The sequence below is a fragment of the Geotrypetes seraphini genome, chromosome 9 (genome assembly GCF_902459505.1).
Source record: "Geotrypetes seraphini chromosome 9, aGeoSer1.1, whole genome shotgun sequence".
NCBI classification, from domain to species: Eukaryota; Metazoa; Chordata; class Amphibia; order Gymnophiona; family Dermophiidae; genus Geotrypetes; species Geotrypetes seraphini.
The window spans coordinates 119,994,025-120,011,151 of NC_047092.1; the positions used below are offsets into that span (position 1 = coordinate 119,994,025).

General features: G+C 45.5%; 1 protein-coding gene across 4 annotated transcripts in view; it reads left to right on the plus strand.

The window, feature by feature from the left end:
• Positions 1 to 1,419: 1,419 nt before the first annotated feature.
• ILKAP (ILK associated serine/threonine phosphatase) overlaps positions 1,420 to 17,127 on the plus strand; it is a 211,807-nt gene continuing 196,099 nt past the window's right edge. The window contains exon 1 of one of the 4 annotated variants that reach the window (XR_004540596.1): positions 1,420 to 1,629. Coding sequence is in view for 2 of the 4 variants with exons in the window: in XM_033957893.1 (XP_033813784.1) it covers positions 1,587 to 1,629 (43 nt within the window). In the remaining 2 variants the exon portion in view is untranslated. The remainder of the gene's footprint in view (positions 1,630 to 17,127) is intronic. The other 3 variants (XM_033957893.1, XM_033957890.1, XM_033957891.1) reach the window with 3 other exon arrangements.

Below are 17,127 nucleotides of genomic sequence, written 5' to 3' on the forward strand. Positions count from 1 at the left end.
TGCATAAAACGATCCAGGAATTTCCAAGGAGAAGGTGGAGGAAAGGATTGAAGAGACAATCTAGAAATACAGCGTTTTTCAAAAGCATAAGATTCATACTTATTATAAAGGCATAATGAACTCCACCAAAAGGTATAGTTCAATAAGGAGGCTGATTTCCAATATAAGCATAATAGCCATTACGATCATAGCATCTATCAGTTTTGAAGGGCAATCAGAGTGAGCAAAACACGGATGTTGAGATTGGCTAATAATCACATCAAAAGTTAAGTCGCAGGGACAGATGTGACATCTTGGATGGTGGTCCAAATACAGGACCAGAAGGGATGGACATTTTTACAATGGAGAAGCATATGGTCAACTGTGCCATCAGCTTCGAGACAATGCCAACATTTGGGATCCGGTTTGAGTTTGGCCTTACACATGCGGAATGGAGTCCAAATGGCATGCCACATAACATAAAACATGGATTGTGAGATTCTAGAAGACATCAAGGGTCTATTGGTCATTGTCCATAATAGTTACAATATCTTGTAACGGTGTAGATAGCATATTTTCCCAGTGTTTCATGGATTGAGGGGTGAAAGTGTAGCGATGATCTGGCAGGATATGATAGAAGGTAGAAATAGCTTTACAGCCTAAAGAGTGAATGGACATCATAACTGCAGCTGGGGGTGAGGGGGTGGTTCTGGGCCTCAATGAAATTTTTTAAGTTTTGGGGGTCAGGGGCCACTAGAAAACCAGGACATTTTTTTTTATTTGTGGGGGGGGGGGGGGGTCTGAGGTTCCACCAGGGCATTTACTAAATTTGGGGGTTAAAGAAGAGTTGGGCTGATGCTCGGAGGTCCATTGGACCACAGGAATGTGTTTGCGGGTGGGGGGGGGGGGGGAGAAGAGGGGAACAGGCGATTGGTTGGGTTTGATTAGAGGTTGCAATGGAGGACTTTTCTTTTATATATATATATATATATATATCACTGCCAATTTTCCTATCAGTGTCTGAGCCAGTCAGTGACAGGCACACAAGTAAACAAGCCAGACTTCTGAGAAGCAAATTATTGCAGCGAGATTAAAGCCGCATTAGTTAGCACACTCATTAATCTGAATAAGCCAGCAGCAATTTTCCTGCGCTAGGTTCTCGATAGAATTTTATTTTACTACGATCCTTTAAGCTTCGTTCCCAAGATAAGGCCCTTTTCCTCATCACTGACTGGTTGCACTGAACCTTCAGCAACATTGGATACCCAGTAGCTGACGCTTTGTTCCGCGACGGGTTGAACGGCACATCAAGCGACAACATAACACTTCAAAACACTACTTACACGGCAATAGTCCCGCCTTTTAAACGTCATAACAAACTTTTAACCTTAACGTTGATCCCACCCCTGTGACTTGTAACTCATTGATAGGTCGAAATAACAGGATTAGCTCAACCTTAGTTTGATTGACAGTATCAACAAGGAGGAACAGGTCTCTTTGGGAAATATATTATTATTTTGATTTTTGTGGAATTTTTTGTCCTCTTGTTTCTGATTTTTTAGTTTACTGTTGAGTAGTTCTGGGGTGCATTAGCTTGGACAAGGAGCATGGACCTGTTCGAAGACCTTCCGGAGCCCTCGCAGTCCAGCGGTAAGGACCAGTATGTAGAGAGCAGTGCGCGATCAGTGATGGAAGAGCTAAAAACAGGCGCGTGCAGGCCTTGTAGAAAGTTGCGCTGTGGAAAATTGACTTGTGCTCCCTTTGTTTCCCGCCCCCAACTAGTGCGGGTGGTGTTTGTTTCTGTGGGCACCAGCGGAGGGCATCCTACTGTTCTCCCGTTAGTATGCTGATTGCTTGTTGGGATTGAAGATGCTGCTTGGAAACTCGATTGTTTTTGTCTAAAACATGGCCGCGTTTTTGTTTTGGGTTCCCCCACCCCGTTTCTTACCGACAGAAAATTGGTAATAAAAATTGTGCTGTGGGTGATTGGTATTCCCTGAAGGGGGACTAGTGAAGTTTCTGCATTGAATCTTATGGGCTGCGTGATCCGATACAATATGTTTTTAAATGATGAAAATTTTATGGAATCATATTTTGTTTCGTTGTTTGTTAATTAAGTGACCAGACGCTGCAGACTCACAAAGAGTAAGAAAACAGTCCCTGCTTGAAAGAGCTTACAAACAGGAAAGATAGACAACCAGGATGTCATGGATACAGTTAAGGGGAACGGTTAATCAGCTGGCTGGGTTGGAGGGCAGAGGAGTAGGGTTAAGGATTGAAAGCTATATCAAAAAGGTGGGTTTTCAGTCTGCTTTTAAACAATGGAAGGGGCTTGACTGACAGTCGGGTAGTTTATTCCAGGTATATGGGTAGCTAGATCTGTTCTGTACCAATTTTCTTGACAAATTCTCCCTCATCCCTAAACCTGCAGAACCAGAAACAAACTGGCAAAACTGGGTCGCCCTCTCTGAGCCCACCTTCCATTCCCTCGCTCCTCTCTCCACTAAAACCATCTCCTATTCCAGCAAGGCCCCTTGATACCTCCCTTACCACAGAGAACTGAAACAGAAATGCCGAGCTCTGGAACGAAAATGAAAAAAAATCTAAATCCCCTACAGACAGAAACTCCTGGAGGGTCGATATTAAATTCTACAATACTGTTCTAAAAAAAGCAATGGAAAAATTTATACGGTGACAAAATCTCCAAATCCAACAACCAGAGTAGCACATTATTTAACATCTGACGTTCCTTAACCTCCAAAAATGCCTCCATCCTCCCCTCCTCCCCCTCAGCCGAGTCTCTGGCAAAATTCTTCAGCGATAAGGTCTCCACCTTGAGGCGCTCCTTCCCTCCTGCAGTCTCCTACAAATCTCTGATTCCAATCGACCCCAACTCTATCCTTACAGACTCCTACCCTATCCCAGCTGACAGATCCTGGTCTTCCTTTGAACTTGTCTCTGAATCCCTGGTCCATAATCTCTGCCTCAAACTGAAATCCTGCAATTGTACCTTAGATCCATTCCCCGCCTACCTTGGATTGTGTGTGGCGTGTGGTTGGAGCTACAGCCTCAGCACCCTGGGGTTGTGGGTTCAAACCCTGCGCTGCTCCTTGTGACCCTGGGCAAGTCACTTAATCCTCCATAGCCCCAGGTATGTTAGATAGATTGTGAGCCCACCGGGACAGATAGGGAAAATGCTTGAGTACCTGATTGTAAACCGCTTAGATAACCTTGATAGGCGGTATATAAAATCCTAATAATAATAATAATAAATTTACGAGAATACTTCCCCTCAGGCCATCCCATCTCTTACCATTCTCATAAACTCCACCCTCCATTCGGGCCTATTCTCCCCAGAAATGAGCCATATCTCCTTAACCCCACTACTGAAAAAACCTGATCTAGACCCCTCCACACCATCCAGCTACCGTCCAATAACAAGCATTCCTCTCCTTACCAAGATGCTAGAATCTATCATATCCAATCAACTATCTTCCTACCTTGAAAAATTCACCATTCTGCTACCCTACTAATATGGCTTCCGTCCCAACTTCAGCACCGAATCCCTTCTGACCTCTTTAATCTCAAAAGTTCAACATCTCCATTCTCGCAAAAAGTTTGCCATCCTTCTTCAATTCGACCTCTCTGCAGTTTTTGATGTTGTCCATCATGATATCCTACTTTACCAACTCACTGAGATAGGCATTAACTCCACAGTCCTTAACTGGTTCTCAAAGTTCTTATGCTCCCGCTCCTACACAGTCAACATGAAGGGCATTTCTTCCTCCCCTGGGAACTCGATCTGTGGAGTCCCACAAGGCTCACCTCTCTCTCCTATCCTTTTCAACATTTATATGTCCTCCCTCAAACTCCTCCATCTCTCCCCCCTTGAAACACTTTACACTTACGCAGATGACATCTTTGTCCTCCTTGAGACCGACCGGAACCTCACCAACCTCTCTGCGAACATATCTTCATGTATTTTGAACCTTCAATCCTGGGCCCACACTGTGCAGATGAAACTGAACGAATCCAAAACAAAACTTCTCTGGCTCGGCCCAGAATTGGACCAACTGCCCACCTCCATCCCTCTGTCCTCTGGCCCCACTCTGCATCTTGAATACTCAAGTAAAATTCTGGGAGTCATCATTGACTCTACACTTTCCTTCAGTGATCACCTCAACTCCCTAATAAAAAAATGTTTCTTCAGCCTTCACATGCTGAGGAAAGTGAGAACCTGTTTCCATCAAAAACACTTTGCCGTCCTTGTTCAATCCACCATCCTTTCCAGACTGGACTATTGCAACTCTATCTACCTAAGCCTAACAAAGAAAAACCTTCAAAGACTCCAGCGGATTCAGAATGCCACTGCTAAGCTTATCTTCGCAAAAAGCAAATTCGACCATGTCTCACCGCTTTTGTCCAAGTTCCACTGGCTTCCGATAATCTCCAGAGTCCACTTCAAATGTGTCTGCCTTACTTTCAAGATCCTAAACGGCATCCTCCCCCCCTTTATTCCTCTTTCTTGGAACTCCTCTCGCCCCAATTCCACCAGATCCACCCAAAAACTGAAACTTTCCTTTCCCTCTCTAAAAGTTTTCCCTTGTAGGAAAACTAGGTTCCTTCCTCCCTTTTAGAATCACTGAGCTCTGGAACAACCTTACCTCCCCACTTAGGAATCTGAGCTCCCTCCATCTCTTCCGTAAACATCTGAAAACCTGGTTATTCTCAAAAATGTAACTCTTCCTCCCTCTCTGTTTACTCTAGTCCTTAAATTTCCTCTTCATCTTTCCCTCCACTGGAGTTCCTTTCCACCCTAATTCTTGTTAACCTTGTCGAGCTCTGCGAATCTTGAGATGATGCGGTATACAAACCTGTTTAGTTTAGTTTAGCTAGATGAAAGGAATGAAGTCTGGAATTGGCAGTGGAGGAGAAGGGTAACATTAAGAGTGACTTATCTGAGAAATGGAGTTCTCTGGGAGGTGTATAAGGAGAGAGAAGCGAGGAGAGATATTGAGGGGCAGCAGAATGAACACACTTGTAGGTCAGCAATAAGATCTTGAACAAAATGCAATGGCAGATAGGGAGCCAGTGAAATGACTTAAGGAGAGGGGTGACATGAGCGTAGCGAGGTTGGAAGATGAGTTGTGCAGCAGAGTTTTGCACAGATTGCAAGGGGGAAAGGCGACTGAACAGGAGACTCATATCGGTTCTGTTTACTTTTTCTGAAAAATAGGGTGGAAGGGTTAATAGGAAACGTTTTTTATTCGCAGAGGATGCTAAGACCTGCAACAGAATAGACTCGTCTGTTTCTGATTTGAGGAGAGAAGCAGCTCAGGATTGCCAGATGTCAAAAAAATTTCCAGCCCAACTCATGGCAAAAAGTAGCTTAACTTGTCGGAGTAGCCCAAACAATTGCCGCTGGAAATGCCTCTAATTTAGCAAACAAATGTCATACAAATACAAACTGTTTATTTATACACTGCACATATCCCAAACAGTCCATAATGGTGTACAAAAGTCCAAAACTCAAATACAAAACATTCAGGAAAAACACAATAAAAACAAGCACTTAACGTAAAAGTCCTTCCCAAAATTAAAAGCTTTTCAAATTTCTGGACATAATGTGCCAGATTCTGTATAGGACACCCGGTCTCAGAAGCCGCCTAAGCAGCTTTAGAGAATCACACACGGGCATCCTATATAGAATCGTGTCTGTCCTCACAGACAGATGCCTAAGCCTGTCTATGCGGTGTCCATGTCACAGGCACCAGTTAGAGAATCGGGTTGCCGCTAAGCTTATTGTAGCAAGGGAATCACCCTGCCGCGATCAGTTTAGCGGCAGCAGCAGGGAACCCTCTCCCGTGAAAACGACTAGCAGGAGGGAAGCCAGAACCTCCTGCCAGAACCCCCAAAGCCTCTCTCCCCACCCCGAATGTCTGTGGCAAGAGTGTCCTATTCCTCCTGCCACCACCTCTCCCCCCGACATTCCCTGGCAGGAAGGATGCCCAGTCCATTCACTTAGGTCTCAGATTCACTTTTCTGCTTTTCTTTGCTTTCCATTCTTTCTTTTTTTTTAACTGTCTTCCCATGATCACCTATTTTTACATTTTGTCCCCAACTGTCCAGCATCTGTCACCTCCCCTATCTCTGTCCTGAGCTTCTCTCCTCTGTGTTCCTCTCCATTCCCCTGCTTCCATCATCCCTCTGTCAGAATCATCCCTTTTCAAAATCTCAATCTGTATAATCCATACAAGACTTATACCCTTAATGGTGAGATCCTAACAAGAACGGTAGCAGAACGAGACTTGGGGGTGATCGTCAGTGAGGACATGAAGGCTGCCAGTCAGGTAGAGCAGGCCTCATCCAAGGCAAGACAGATCCTAGGTTGCATACGCAGGAGTTTCGTCAGCCAGAAGCCGGAAGTCATTATGCCATTGTATAGATCCATGGTGAGGCCCCACCTGGAATACTGTGTGCAATTCTGGAGACCATATTATCGCAAAGATGTGCTGAGATTGGAGTCGGTTCAGAGAATGGCCACCCGGATGGTCTCGGGACTCAAAGATCTCCCGTACGAAGAACGGTTAGACAAACTGCAGCTATACTCGCTCGAGGAGCACAGAGAGAGGGGGGACATGATCGAGACGTTCAGGTATCTCACGGGCCGCATCGAAGCGGAAGAAGAAATCTTTTTTTTTTCAAGGGACCCACGGCAACAAGAGGACATCCGTGGAAAATCAGAGGCGGGAAACTACGAGGTGACACCAGGAAATTCTTTTTCACTGAAAGGGTGGTTGATCGTTGGAATAGTCTTCCACTGCAGGTGATTGAGGCCAGCAGCGTGCCTGATTTTAAGGCCAAATGGGATCGACATGTGGGTTCTATTCACTAAGCAAAGGTAGAGGAGGGTCATTAGGGTGGGCAGACTAGATGGGCCGTGGCCCTTATCTGCCGTCTATTTCTATGTTTCTATGTTACTTTGGAGGAAAGGCGGGAGACGGGAGATTTGTTAGAGACATTTAAATACCTACATAATGTAAATGCGCATCAATCGAGTCTTTTTAATTTGAAATGAAACTGCAATGAGAGGGCATAGGATGAAGTTATGGGGTGATAGGCTCCAGAGTAATCTAAGGAAATATTTTTTTACAGAGAGGGTGGTAGTTGCATGGAACAGTCTCCCAGAAGAGGTGGTAGAGACAGAGACTGTTTCTGAATTCAAAAGGCCTGAGATAGACATGTGGGATCTCTCGGAGAGACAAAGAGATGATGGTTACTATGATGGGCAGACTAGATGGGCCATTTGGCCTTTATCTGCCATCATGTTTCTATATCCCTGTGTCTAGCTGTCCTTTTATGCCCCTGTCTCAATTCTCTCTCCCCATCCAGCATTCTTCTCCATGTCTGTCCCTCTCTGTGCCCAGCGTTACTTCAGTGTCCCTCTATTTACACTCAGTCCCCATCTAGAATCTCTTCTCTATGTTATGTTCTTCTTGGTGTATTGGATCTTCCACTCCTGAGCCAGCATCTCTCCTTTACCCCATCATCTGCATCTCTCACTTATCCCTCTCTCTCATGCCTGTATCCCCCTCCCAGTCAGCATCTCTCTTATCCATGTACCCCCTGTCAGCATCTCTCTCATCCCTGTACCCCCCCAGCCAGCTGTATACCCCCAGTCAGCATCTCATCCCTGTACCTCCACCCCCAGCCAGCATCTCTCTCATCCCTGCACACCCCAGCAAGCTGTACACCCCCCCAGTCAGCATCTCATCCCTGTATTCCCCACTGCACACAAATGTCTGCATGAAAACATAGAGCCTATAAAATGACAAATCCTCTGGTTTTAATAGCTTTAAAACACATACCAGTATACTGTGTTCTCAGGACTGAAACTCTGAAACCTGCTGAAAGAAGCAGGTGGCAATACCAGAGTGAGGCTTGGCTGTTCCTGCCGGACTGGTCTCGAGATTTGTGAATTTTCATTGATTCAACTGGGGCACAATGGACCAATCACAAATGACCTCAGAGTTTCTAAAGTCATTTGTGATTGGCCCATTGTGCTGCAGCAGAACTAATGAAAAAAAACCAAACCCCGTTACCCGCCCAAAATAGCAGTTACAGAAAAAAAAATAGCCGAAAAACCCGCCTCCCGCCCAAGACCTTTATTATCCCAGGACAAGCAGGCAGGTATTCTCACATATGGATGATGTCACCGATGGAGCCCGGATGCAGATGCCCCACAAGCAGACTTGCTTGAAGAAACTCGAAGTTTCGAGTCACCCACACTGCGCATGTGTGAGTGCCTTCCCGCCCAGCGCAGGGCGCGACTCCTCAGTTCTTAGTTTTCCGTGGAGCAGAGAAGTCCGTCTTCGACTCTCTGCGTTACTTCCGTTACTTGTGCCTTCTCTTAACCACGGTTTGTGTTTATTTTCTTCACAAATCGCTGTTTTTTCTTTCTTTATTTTGATTTTCAAAAAAAAAAAATAATAAAAAATTTTTCTTCTTTTGTCCGTTTTTTGGGACCAGCCGCAGCCCGACGACTTCGATCTTGTGGCGGCTGTTTTCACTTCTATGTCCCGGCCTGCTACGGGCTTCAAGAAGTGTAGCAAGTGTCAGTGCGTGATCTCTCTTACAGACCCACACCGTCGCTGCCTCCAGTGCCTTGGGCCTAAGCATCATCCTAGATCGTGCCTGCCTTGCCAAACGCTTCAGCCTCGTGCTTTTAAGCGTTGTTGTATCCTGGTGGACAAGCTTTTCGAAATGGATTCTTCTGAACCCTCGACTTCAAAGATGACCTCGACTTCCAAAGTGACCTTGGCCTCGACTTTGAAGGCGACTTCGGCTTCGGCCGATGGTCCTCCAGCTTCTATTGCTTCCACCTTGAGCGTCATCAGACCTTCGTCTTTTGCAGCGGCTCTTTCTTCATCGACATCTGCTGTATCTTCCCCTGTTTCCTCAGGTCAGATAGCTCAGCAGACTGTTCCAGCAGTAGTCATTAAAATGCCTAAGACTACCAAGTCAAAGCACAATCACACTACCCTGAAGGAACCTCTAGCCAAGGCAAGTGGACTGGTTTCAGACGCGGATCCATTTTTGCCGGCTTCTTTCCAGACCTTGTTAGAGAAGCACATCATTCAGTTCCTTACTAACATGAGACCGAAGCTTCTCCCTCTTATCCAGCCTGGGTATGTAGCAGACTCCTGCGAGGTCGAGCCGCTTTCCTTGCCTCAGTCTGATCCTCCACACTCTTTGCAGGGAGCAGAGTCTCTGCGAGTGTCTGGGCTGGCATCTAAGCACGTTCAGCAAGGAGCAGAATCTTTGCATGTGCCTCGACATGATCCCTCACACTCTATACAAGGAGCAGAGTCTTTGAGAGTGCATCAAGGTTCCTCTACCTCTCTCCATTCTTCGACGAGGTCTCATCGCTCTTTGAGATCTGCTTCCAGGAATAGTTCTCATCATCGCTCGAGACCTTCATCGAGCCATACTTCCAGACATGGTTCTTCCACTAAGCCTCGTTCTACTCCACATACTCCTCGTTCAAGGTCTCCCACATTCGATTGCCTCGTCCAAGTCACCATATTCATCTGTTGCCTTTTTACATGCCGAAGCTTCATCTTCGACCCAGGCTGCCTCGACGTCCTCGAGTCCTTCTCGAGGCAAAGCCCTGGCGGATCAACTCTCATTCTCATCTTTTCTCTGTCAGATGTCTGTGGACTTGGATCTTAAATTAGATACTGGCTCCAAATACTCCAAAGAGTATCTCAAAGTCATGCATCTTCCTCAACCTCCGGCTGAGTCACTTAAGGTTCCTCTTCATAAGCTTTTAAATCAGATTTTTGGTTGGTGCATGGAGACTCCTTTTTCCTTACCAGCTGTTCCAGGAAAATTGGACTCTCGCTATAAAACTGTACACCGCAAAGGATTTGACAACTCTCAGTTATCTCATCAATCCCTGCTTGTTGAGTCCTCTTTGAAGAGATCCCATCCTTCCAAGGTCTATGTTACCGTACCCCCTGGAAGAGAAGGGAAAACTATGGACAAATGTGGACGTCGCATCTATCAAAATGCCATGATGTCTTCTAAAGTCCTCAATTATAATTTTCATTTTATTACTTATTTTGAGTTCCTTATTTCTCTACTTCCACAGTTCTTGAGTTATTTGGATACTCAAAAGCACTTTGAGTTTCAAGAAATTATTGCTTCTTTATCTCAACGTCGTTTACATCTTCTCCAGTCATCTTATGATGCCTTCGAGTTATCTGCTCGAGCAGCGGCTTTTTCTGTGGCTATGCATTGTCTTGCCTGGCTGCGTACCATTGACATGGACCCTAACCTTCAGGACCGCCTAGCTAATATTCCTTGTGAGGGCAATTACCTCTTTGACGAATCTATCAAGGCAGCCACCAAGAAATTGTCTGACCATGAAAAGTCCTTTGCTTCTATTATCAGACCTAAACCAAAGTCAACTCCTGCTAAACCCGCACGCCCTCCTCCTATTTATCAGTGGCGGTTTGCTCCAAGGCAGGCTCCTTATACTCGTCCTCCTCTTAAGAAGCAGCAACCTCAAAAACAGTAGCATAAACCTCAACCTTCTGCTGCACCTAAGGCTACTCAACCTTTTGACTGCTTAGGTACAGAGCATAACCTCCATTGTTCTGCCTCTGCTTTCTTTTTCCCCTATAGGAGGTCGTCTCCATCTTTTATACCACCGATGGACGACAATTACATCAGACCTCTGGGTACTTACCATCCTCAGGGAAGGATACTTTCTTCATTTCAATCAGGTTCCTCCGGACCTTCCTCCAAGAGAGTATCCTTCCAGTCCATCCCAGACCCCCCTTCTTCTTCAGGAAGCTCAAGCTCTGCTTCACCTCCATGCTATCGAGCCAGTTCTTTTGGAACAGCAGAACAAGGGGTTTTACTCCCGTTACTTCCTTGTTCCAAAGAAGACGGGCGATCTGCGACCCATTCTGGATCTCAGGGCTCTCAATCAATTTCTATTCAGAGAAAAGTTTCGAATGTTGTCCCTGGCATCTCTTTATGCCCTTCTCGAGCAGAACGACTGGTTATGCTCTCTGGATCTCAAGGAGGCCTACACTCATGTTCCCATACATCCAGCCTCCCGTCAATATCTCAGATTTCAGGTGGGGAATCTGCATTATCAATACAGAATGCTGCCCTTTGGCCTGGCTTCATCTCCTAGAACAGGGGTGCCCACACTTTTTTGACTCGCGAACTACTTTTAAAATGATCAAGTCAAAATGATCTACCAACAATAAAATTTAAAAAAAACACAACGCACACTGTACGCATAGAATTGTTAATTATCATTCCTATTCCGGGGTTTTTTCAAAGAGGTCAAAGCAGATGACTCTATGCACTGTCACCTCAGTAACAACCATACAAAAATAGACAATAGCAGTTTTTAGCGCAGGGAGCTGCGCTGAATGCCCAGCGCTGCTCTCGACGCTCATAGGCTCCCTGCGCTAAAAACCACTATTGCGGTTTAGTAAAAGGGGATCCTTATTGTAAAATATAGACAGCAGATATAAATTCAGACACATTTTGATCACTAAATTTAAAATAAAATAATTTTTCCTACCTTGTCTGGTGATTTCATGAGTCTCTGGTTGCACTTTCTTCTTCTGACTGTGCATCCAATCTTTCTTTCAGCCTGTATGCTTCCTCTCCTCCACATCTCATTCCCTCCCCCAACTTTTTCTTTCTCTCTCCCTGACCTTTCTTTCTTTCTCTCTTCATGCCCTCTTTCTTTTTTTCTGTTTCTCTTCTTTCCTTCTGTCTCCCTGCCTGCCCCCTTTCTTTCTTTCTCCCTGCCCTTCCCCAAGCCACTGCCACTGCCGCTGCCATCGGGGAACAGGACCCAAACCGCCACCAATGGATAACAGGCCCCAAAGCCGACGACGCCACCGCCCCATGCTCTCCCTGCTTCGGGCTGACCAGCATTCCTCTCCCCGATGTCAATTCTGCCGTCGGAGAGGAAGTTCCACCCGGCCAGGCAGCGATTGGCTGGCCCGAACTTCCTCTCCGATGGCAGAATTGACGTCGGGGAGAGAAAGACTGATCGGCCCGATAGATCGCCAAGGCAAAGTGAGTCCTGGGTGATCGACACATTTTGCCTTGGCGAGCTACCCGTCGATCGCGATCGACCTATTGGGCACCCCTGTCCTAGAGTATTCACCAAGTGCCTGGTAGTGGTGGCAGCAGCTCTACGGAACCATGGTCTTCAGGTATTTCCCTACCTCGACGACTGGCTCATCAAAGATTCAACATCTCAAGGGGTTATTCTAGCGACCCAACGGACTACCTGGTTCCTTCAGAGTTTGGGATTCGAAATCAACTTTCCCAAATCTCAACTTCAGCCTTCACAGACTCTACAATTCATTGGAGCTGTTCTGGACACTATCCAACTCAGAGCATTTCTTCTGCAACAATGATTGGAAGCTCTTCGTCACCTCTGTCATACAGTGTCTTCCCGCTCCTCCATCTCAGTGAGACACATGATGGTACTTCTGGGTCACATTGCCTCCACAGTACACGTGATTCCTTTTGCCAGACTTCACCTCAGAATTCCTCAGTGGACCCTGGCAACTCAGTGGACGCAAGTTTGCGACCCTCTTTCTCGACACATATCAGTCACTCCTTCATTGAAACCGTCTCTCCATTAGTGGATGCTCTCTTCCAATCTTTCCAGATTTTTCAAACACCCCCCCATCAGAAGGTCCTCACGACAGACTCTTCAACCTATGCTTGGGGTGCTCATCTCAATGGTCTCCGTACTCAAGGCCTCTGGACTCGTACGGATCGTCAGTGTCATATCAATCTGTTGGAACTCGGAGCGATCCTCAAAGCTCTCCACGCTTTTCAGCATCTGCTTCACGACCAAGTAGTCCATTCGAACAGACAACCAAGTCGCCATGTATTATATCAACAAACAGTGAGGGACGGGATCTGCCTCCCTTTGTCAGGAAGCTCTGAAGGTTTGGGACTGGGCAATCTGCCACAACACCTTCCTCAAAGCTGTCTACATTCAAGGGGCCGAAAATTGCTTAGCAGACAACTTGAGTCGTGTTCTGCAACCTCACGAATGGACACTCCATTCCTCGCCTTTTCATCACATTTTTTCACAGTGGGGAACGCCTCAGATAGATCTCATTGCAGCTCCCCACAACCACAAACTGCCTCAGTTCTGCTCCAGGATTTACTCCCCTCATCGCCTCGAGGCAGATGCGTTTCTTCTGGAATGGATGCACCTTTTCCTCTATGCGTTTCCTCCATTCCCTCTCATCCTCAAGACTCTGGTCAAGTTGAAGAACAATCGTGCCACCATGATTCTAATTGCTCCTCGGTGGCCGAGACAACCTTGGTACTCCCTTCTCCTTCAACTCAGCAGCAGGGAGCCATACCTTCTACCAGTTTTTCCTTCTCTGCTTACACAGAGTCAAGGATCTCTGCTTCATCCCAACCTGTAGTCTCTACACTTGACAGCTTGGTACCTCTCAACATATCTCCTCTTCAGTTTTCTCAATCTGTACGAGATGTCTTAGAAGCTTCTAGGAAGTCTACCACTAGACAATGCTATCACCAAAAGTGGACTAGATTTTTTACCTGGTGTTTTTCTCATCATAAGGAGCTTCAGCATTCCTCCTTATCATCTGTTTTGGACTACCTTTTGCACTTATCCAATTCTGGCCTCAAGTCTACCTCGATCCGAGTCCATCTAAGTTCAATTGTGGCTTTCTATCAACCTATTGAAGGGAAACCCCTCTGCTCATCCAGTGGTTTCCAGATTCATGAATGGACTTTTCAATGTTAAACCTCCTTTCAAACCGCCTCCTGTGGTTTGGGACCTCAGTGTTGTCCTTACTCAATTAATGAAGCCTCCATTTGAACCAATTGACACATTTTTGTGGATATCTTTTGTCTCATGAGTAAATCAAGGAAAACTTTTGTTGTGTAGCTGCAATTACATCACTTTCTTTTCCAGAGATAAATAAAAAAAAGATTTGACATCAATACGTGAACATTTCTTAAAAAAGAACTGAATATTTCATGGGGTGTTCTAATTTTTTCACATGACTGTAAATAAATAAATACCATGTTTCCCTGAAAATAAGCCCTAGCATGATTTTTGGGGTAGGTCTTAATATAAGCCCTACCCCAAATATAAGCCCTAGTCCCCGGAAGCCTAACCCAAATGTCCCTGGATTTACTGGCAGCAGGCTTCCCCCTGTCCCCGCCGTGCAGCCGAACCCCCACTGACCCTCCCATCTTTCCATCTCTCCCTCCCATCCAAACCCCACCGACCCTCTGACCGAGAGACCTACAAAGAGCAGTGTTGGCAGCACTCTAAACAAGCTGCTTCGTGGCTGTCTCCCGCCGGGCATTCCCTCTGCCGCATCACTGATGATGTCATTAATAATACGGCACATGGAAGGCCCCGGTGGGAGAAGGCTGTGAAACAGCTTGTATAGAGTGCTGCCGGTGCTGCTCTTTGGAGAGAGGTATGTAGGTCTTGCGGTCTGCGGGGTTTGGATAGGAGGGAAAGTTGGAAGGATGGGAGGGTCAGCGAGGGTTCAGCTGCGCGGCAGGGGGTTGCACAAGAGTTCTGCATGGAAGGGAGGGATAAAAGCTGTGCAAGGGTTCTGCTGTATGAGGGATGGGAGGGAGGGATAGAAAGATGCTGTGCACAGTGCAAGGGTTCTACACAGGGGGATGGGAGAGAGGGATAGAAAGATGCTGAAGAGGGAAGGCACAAGGGGATGGGTGAGAGAGAAGGAAAATTGCTGCACATGTGGGGGAGAAAAAGGAAAGAAATGAATTGGGGTGAAGGAGAGGAAGGGAAAGATGATCATGTACATGAAAAAAATAAGACCTTCCCCCAAAATAAACCCTAGTGCATTTTTTGGGCCCAAAATTAATATGACACTGTCTTATATTCAGAGAAGCACGGTAGACACCTGCTTCTCTCAGCCATTCCTTCTGTGATTCCTTGGACCTGGCAAAACGTTTTCCATGCACAAAATATGTGAGATTTTTTTTTTCAAAGCATTGCTGCAGGATACATATTGATCATGTTAACATATATTTAAATGTGGTTTGCAGTAGTGATTTCCACATGAGTTAATACCTGCCCAGAACCCACTTTTATTTATTTATTTATTTATTCATTCAATTTTCTATACCGTTCTCCCAGGAGAGCTCAGAACGGTTTACATGAGTTTATTCAGGTACTCAAGCATTTTTCCCTGTCTGTCCCGGCAGGCTCACAATCTATCTAATGTACCTGGGGCAATGGGGAGATTAAGTGACTTGCCCAGGGTCACAAGGAGCAGCATGGGTTTGAACCCACAACTCCAGGGTGCTGAGGCTGTAGCTTTAACCATTGCGCCACACTCTCCCCTTCAGCTTTGTTTGGCCAGTAAAACTTGTGGTAGAATTGAGTTAAAGCTGCACTAATGTTTTGTGTATTGGCCCTCTTGTGAGCAGACATCAGTATTTTTTGGAAGGGTTACAGAATATTTAGATATGCAGTGTTCTCCCCAGAAATTTTTTCCAGCCGGGTGGCATGAAAAAGTAGCCAGGTGGGGCGGGACGTAGAAATTTGATGGAGGGGAAAATTAAGGGTTCCTTTTACTAAGCTGCAATAGCGTTTTTAGCGCGTGCAGAATTGCCGCGCTAAACGGCTAGAACTAAAGCCAGCTCAATGCTGGCGTTAGCGTCTAGCACGTGTGCCAATTCTGCGCGAGCTAAGCACGCAGTAAAACTGCTATCGCAGCTTAGTAAAAGGAGCCCTAAATGTGTACTATTTGTATTAATTATTATTAGTTATTTTCCAATGCTTAATATGACTGCCTTTCTTAAGGTTTGACACTTGTTCCATAATTTTTTTATTAAATTTAAGAAGTATCCAATTCTAGAAGTGAATAATTAGATATTTGCCCTCTTTCAAATGGTATAGAGCAGCGTCTCTCAAACTTTTTTAACTCCGGCACACTAAACGGAGCAAATGTTTTTTGTGGCACACTAAATGCAGCAAATGTTTTTCATGGCTGGAAAAAATTTCTGGGGAGAACACTGTTGCCGTTAGTTTTCAAGGTCCAATCACGTCAAAGAATGATGCTTATCTGGGCAGTTGTATAATAAAAAGAATGGATAAGATAACATGAGAAGTGAAATTGTCATGAATCAGAGGGATACATACCCTGTAGGTCCTAAAAGCAGGCTTGTGGATTAGATATAAACTATGAAGGCAGTGGTGTACCTAGCATATGTGACATCCGAGGCCCATCATTTTTTGACACCCCCCCCATCTGTATGAAAAACATGTAACAATCCACACATCACACAAGAGTGTACCTAGGAAAAGGCAGCATCTTACATACTGCTGTGAGCAGTACATCAATACACCCATTGTAAAACTAAACAAGCCAGACTAGTACAGATCAATCCTACACAGTCAATCCTAACTGAAAACCATGTCTTTCGAACACACAGAACACAGAAAACACCTTCGCCTAGTATGGAATATGTAATCACAAACTAACCCCTCTCCCTTTTACAAAACTGTAATGTGGTTTTTAGCCATGGTGGTAACAGGTCAGACTCTTATAGAATTCTGAGCAATTACCACCATGGCTGGTGCTAAAAAAACGCTCTACAGTTTTGTAAAAGAGGGGATAAAATAGAAAAACTTAGACAAAGGTTAAATTGAACCACCAAAAAGCTGGACTCTGCATACAATGCAACACCACAGAAACAGCAATGCATCTTCCCTAAAGCAAAAAAATAAATAAATATAATTTTTTTCTACATTGTCTTCTCTGGTTTCTGCTTTCCTCATAGTCTTGTCATCTCTTCCTTTCATCCACTGTCTACCCTCTCTCTGCCCCTTCTATATGGCATCTTCTCTCCTTGTATTCCACTTCCATATCTCCCTTCACCCTTATTATTCTGGCATCCATCTTCTTCCCTTCTCTCCTCCAATAGTCTGGCATCTCTCTCCTCTTCTTCCCTTCCCTCTCCCACACCCCCATGGTCTGGCATTTCACTCTCTCCTCTCCCTTCCCCTCACTTCCATCAGCATCTGCCCCCTTTCTCTCCCTCCACCACCCTTCCATACCA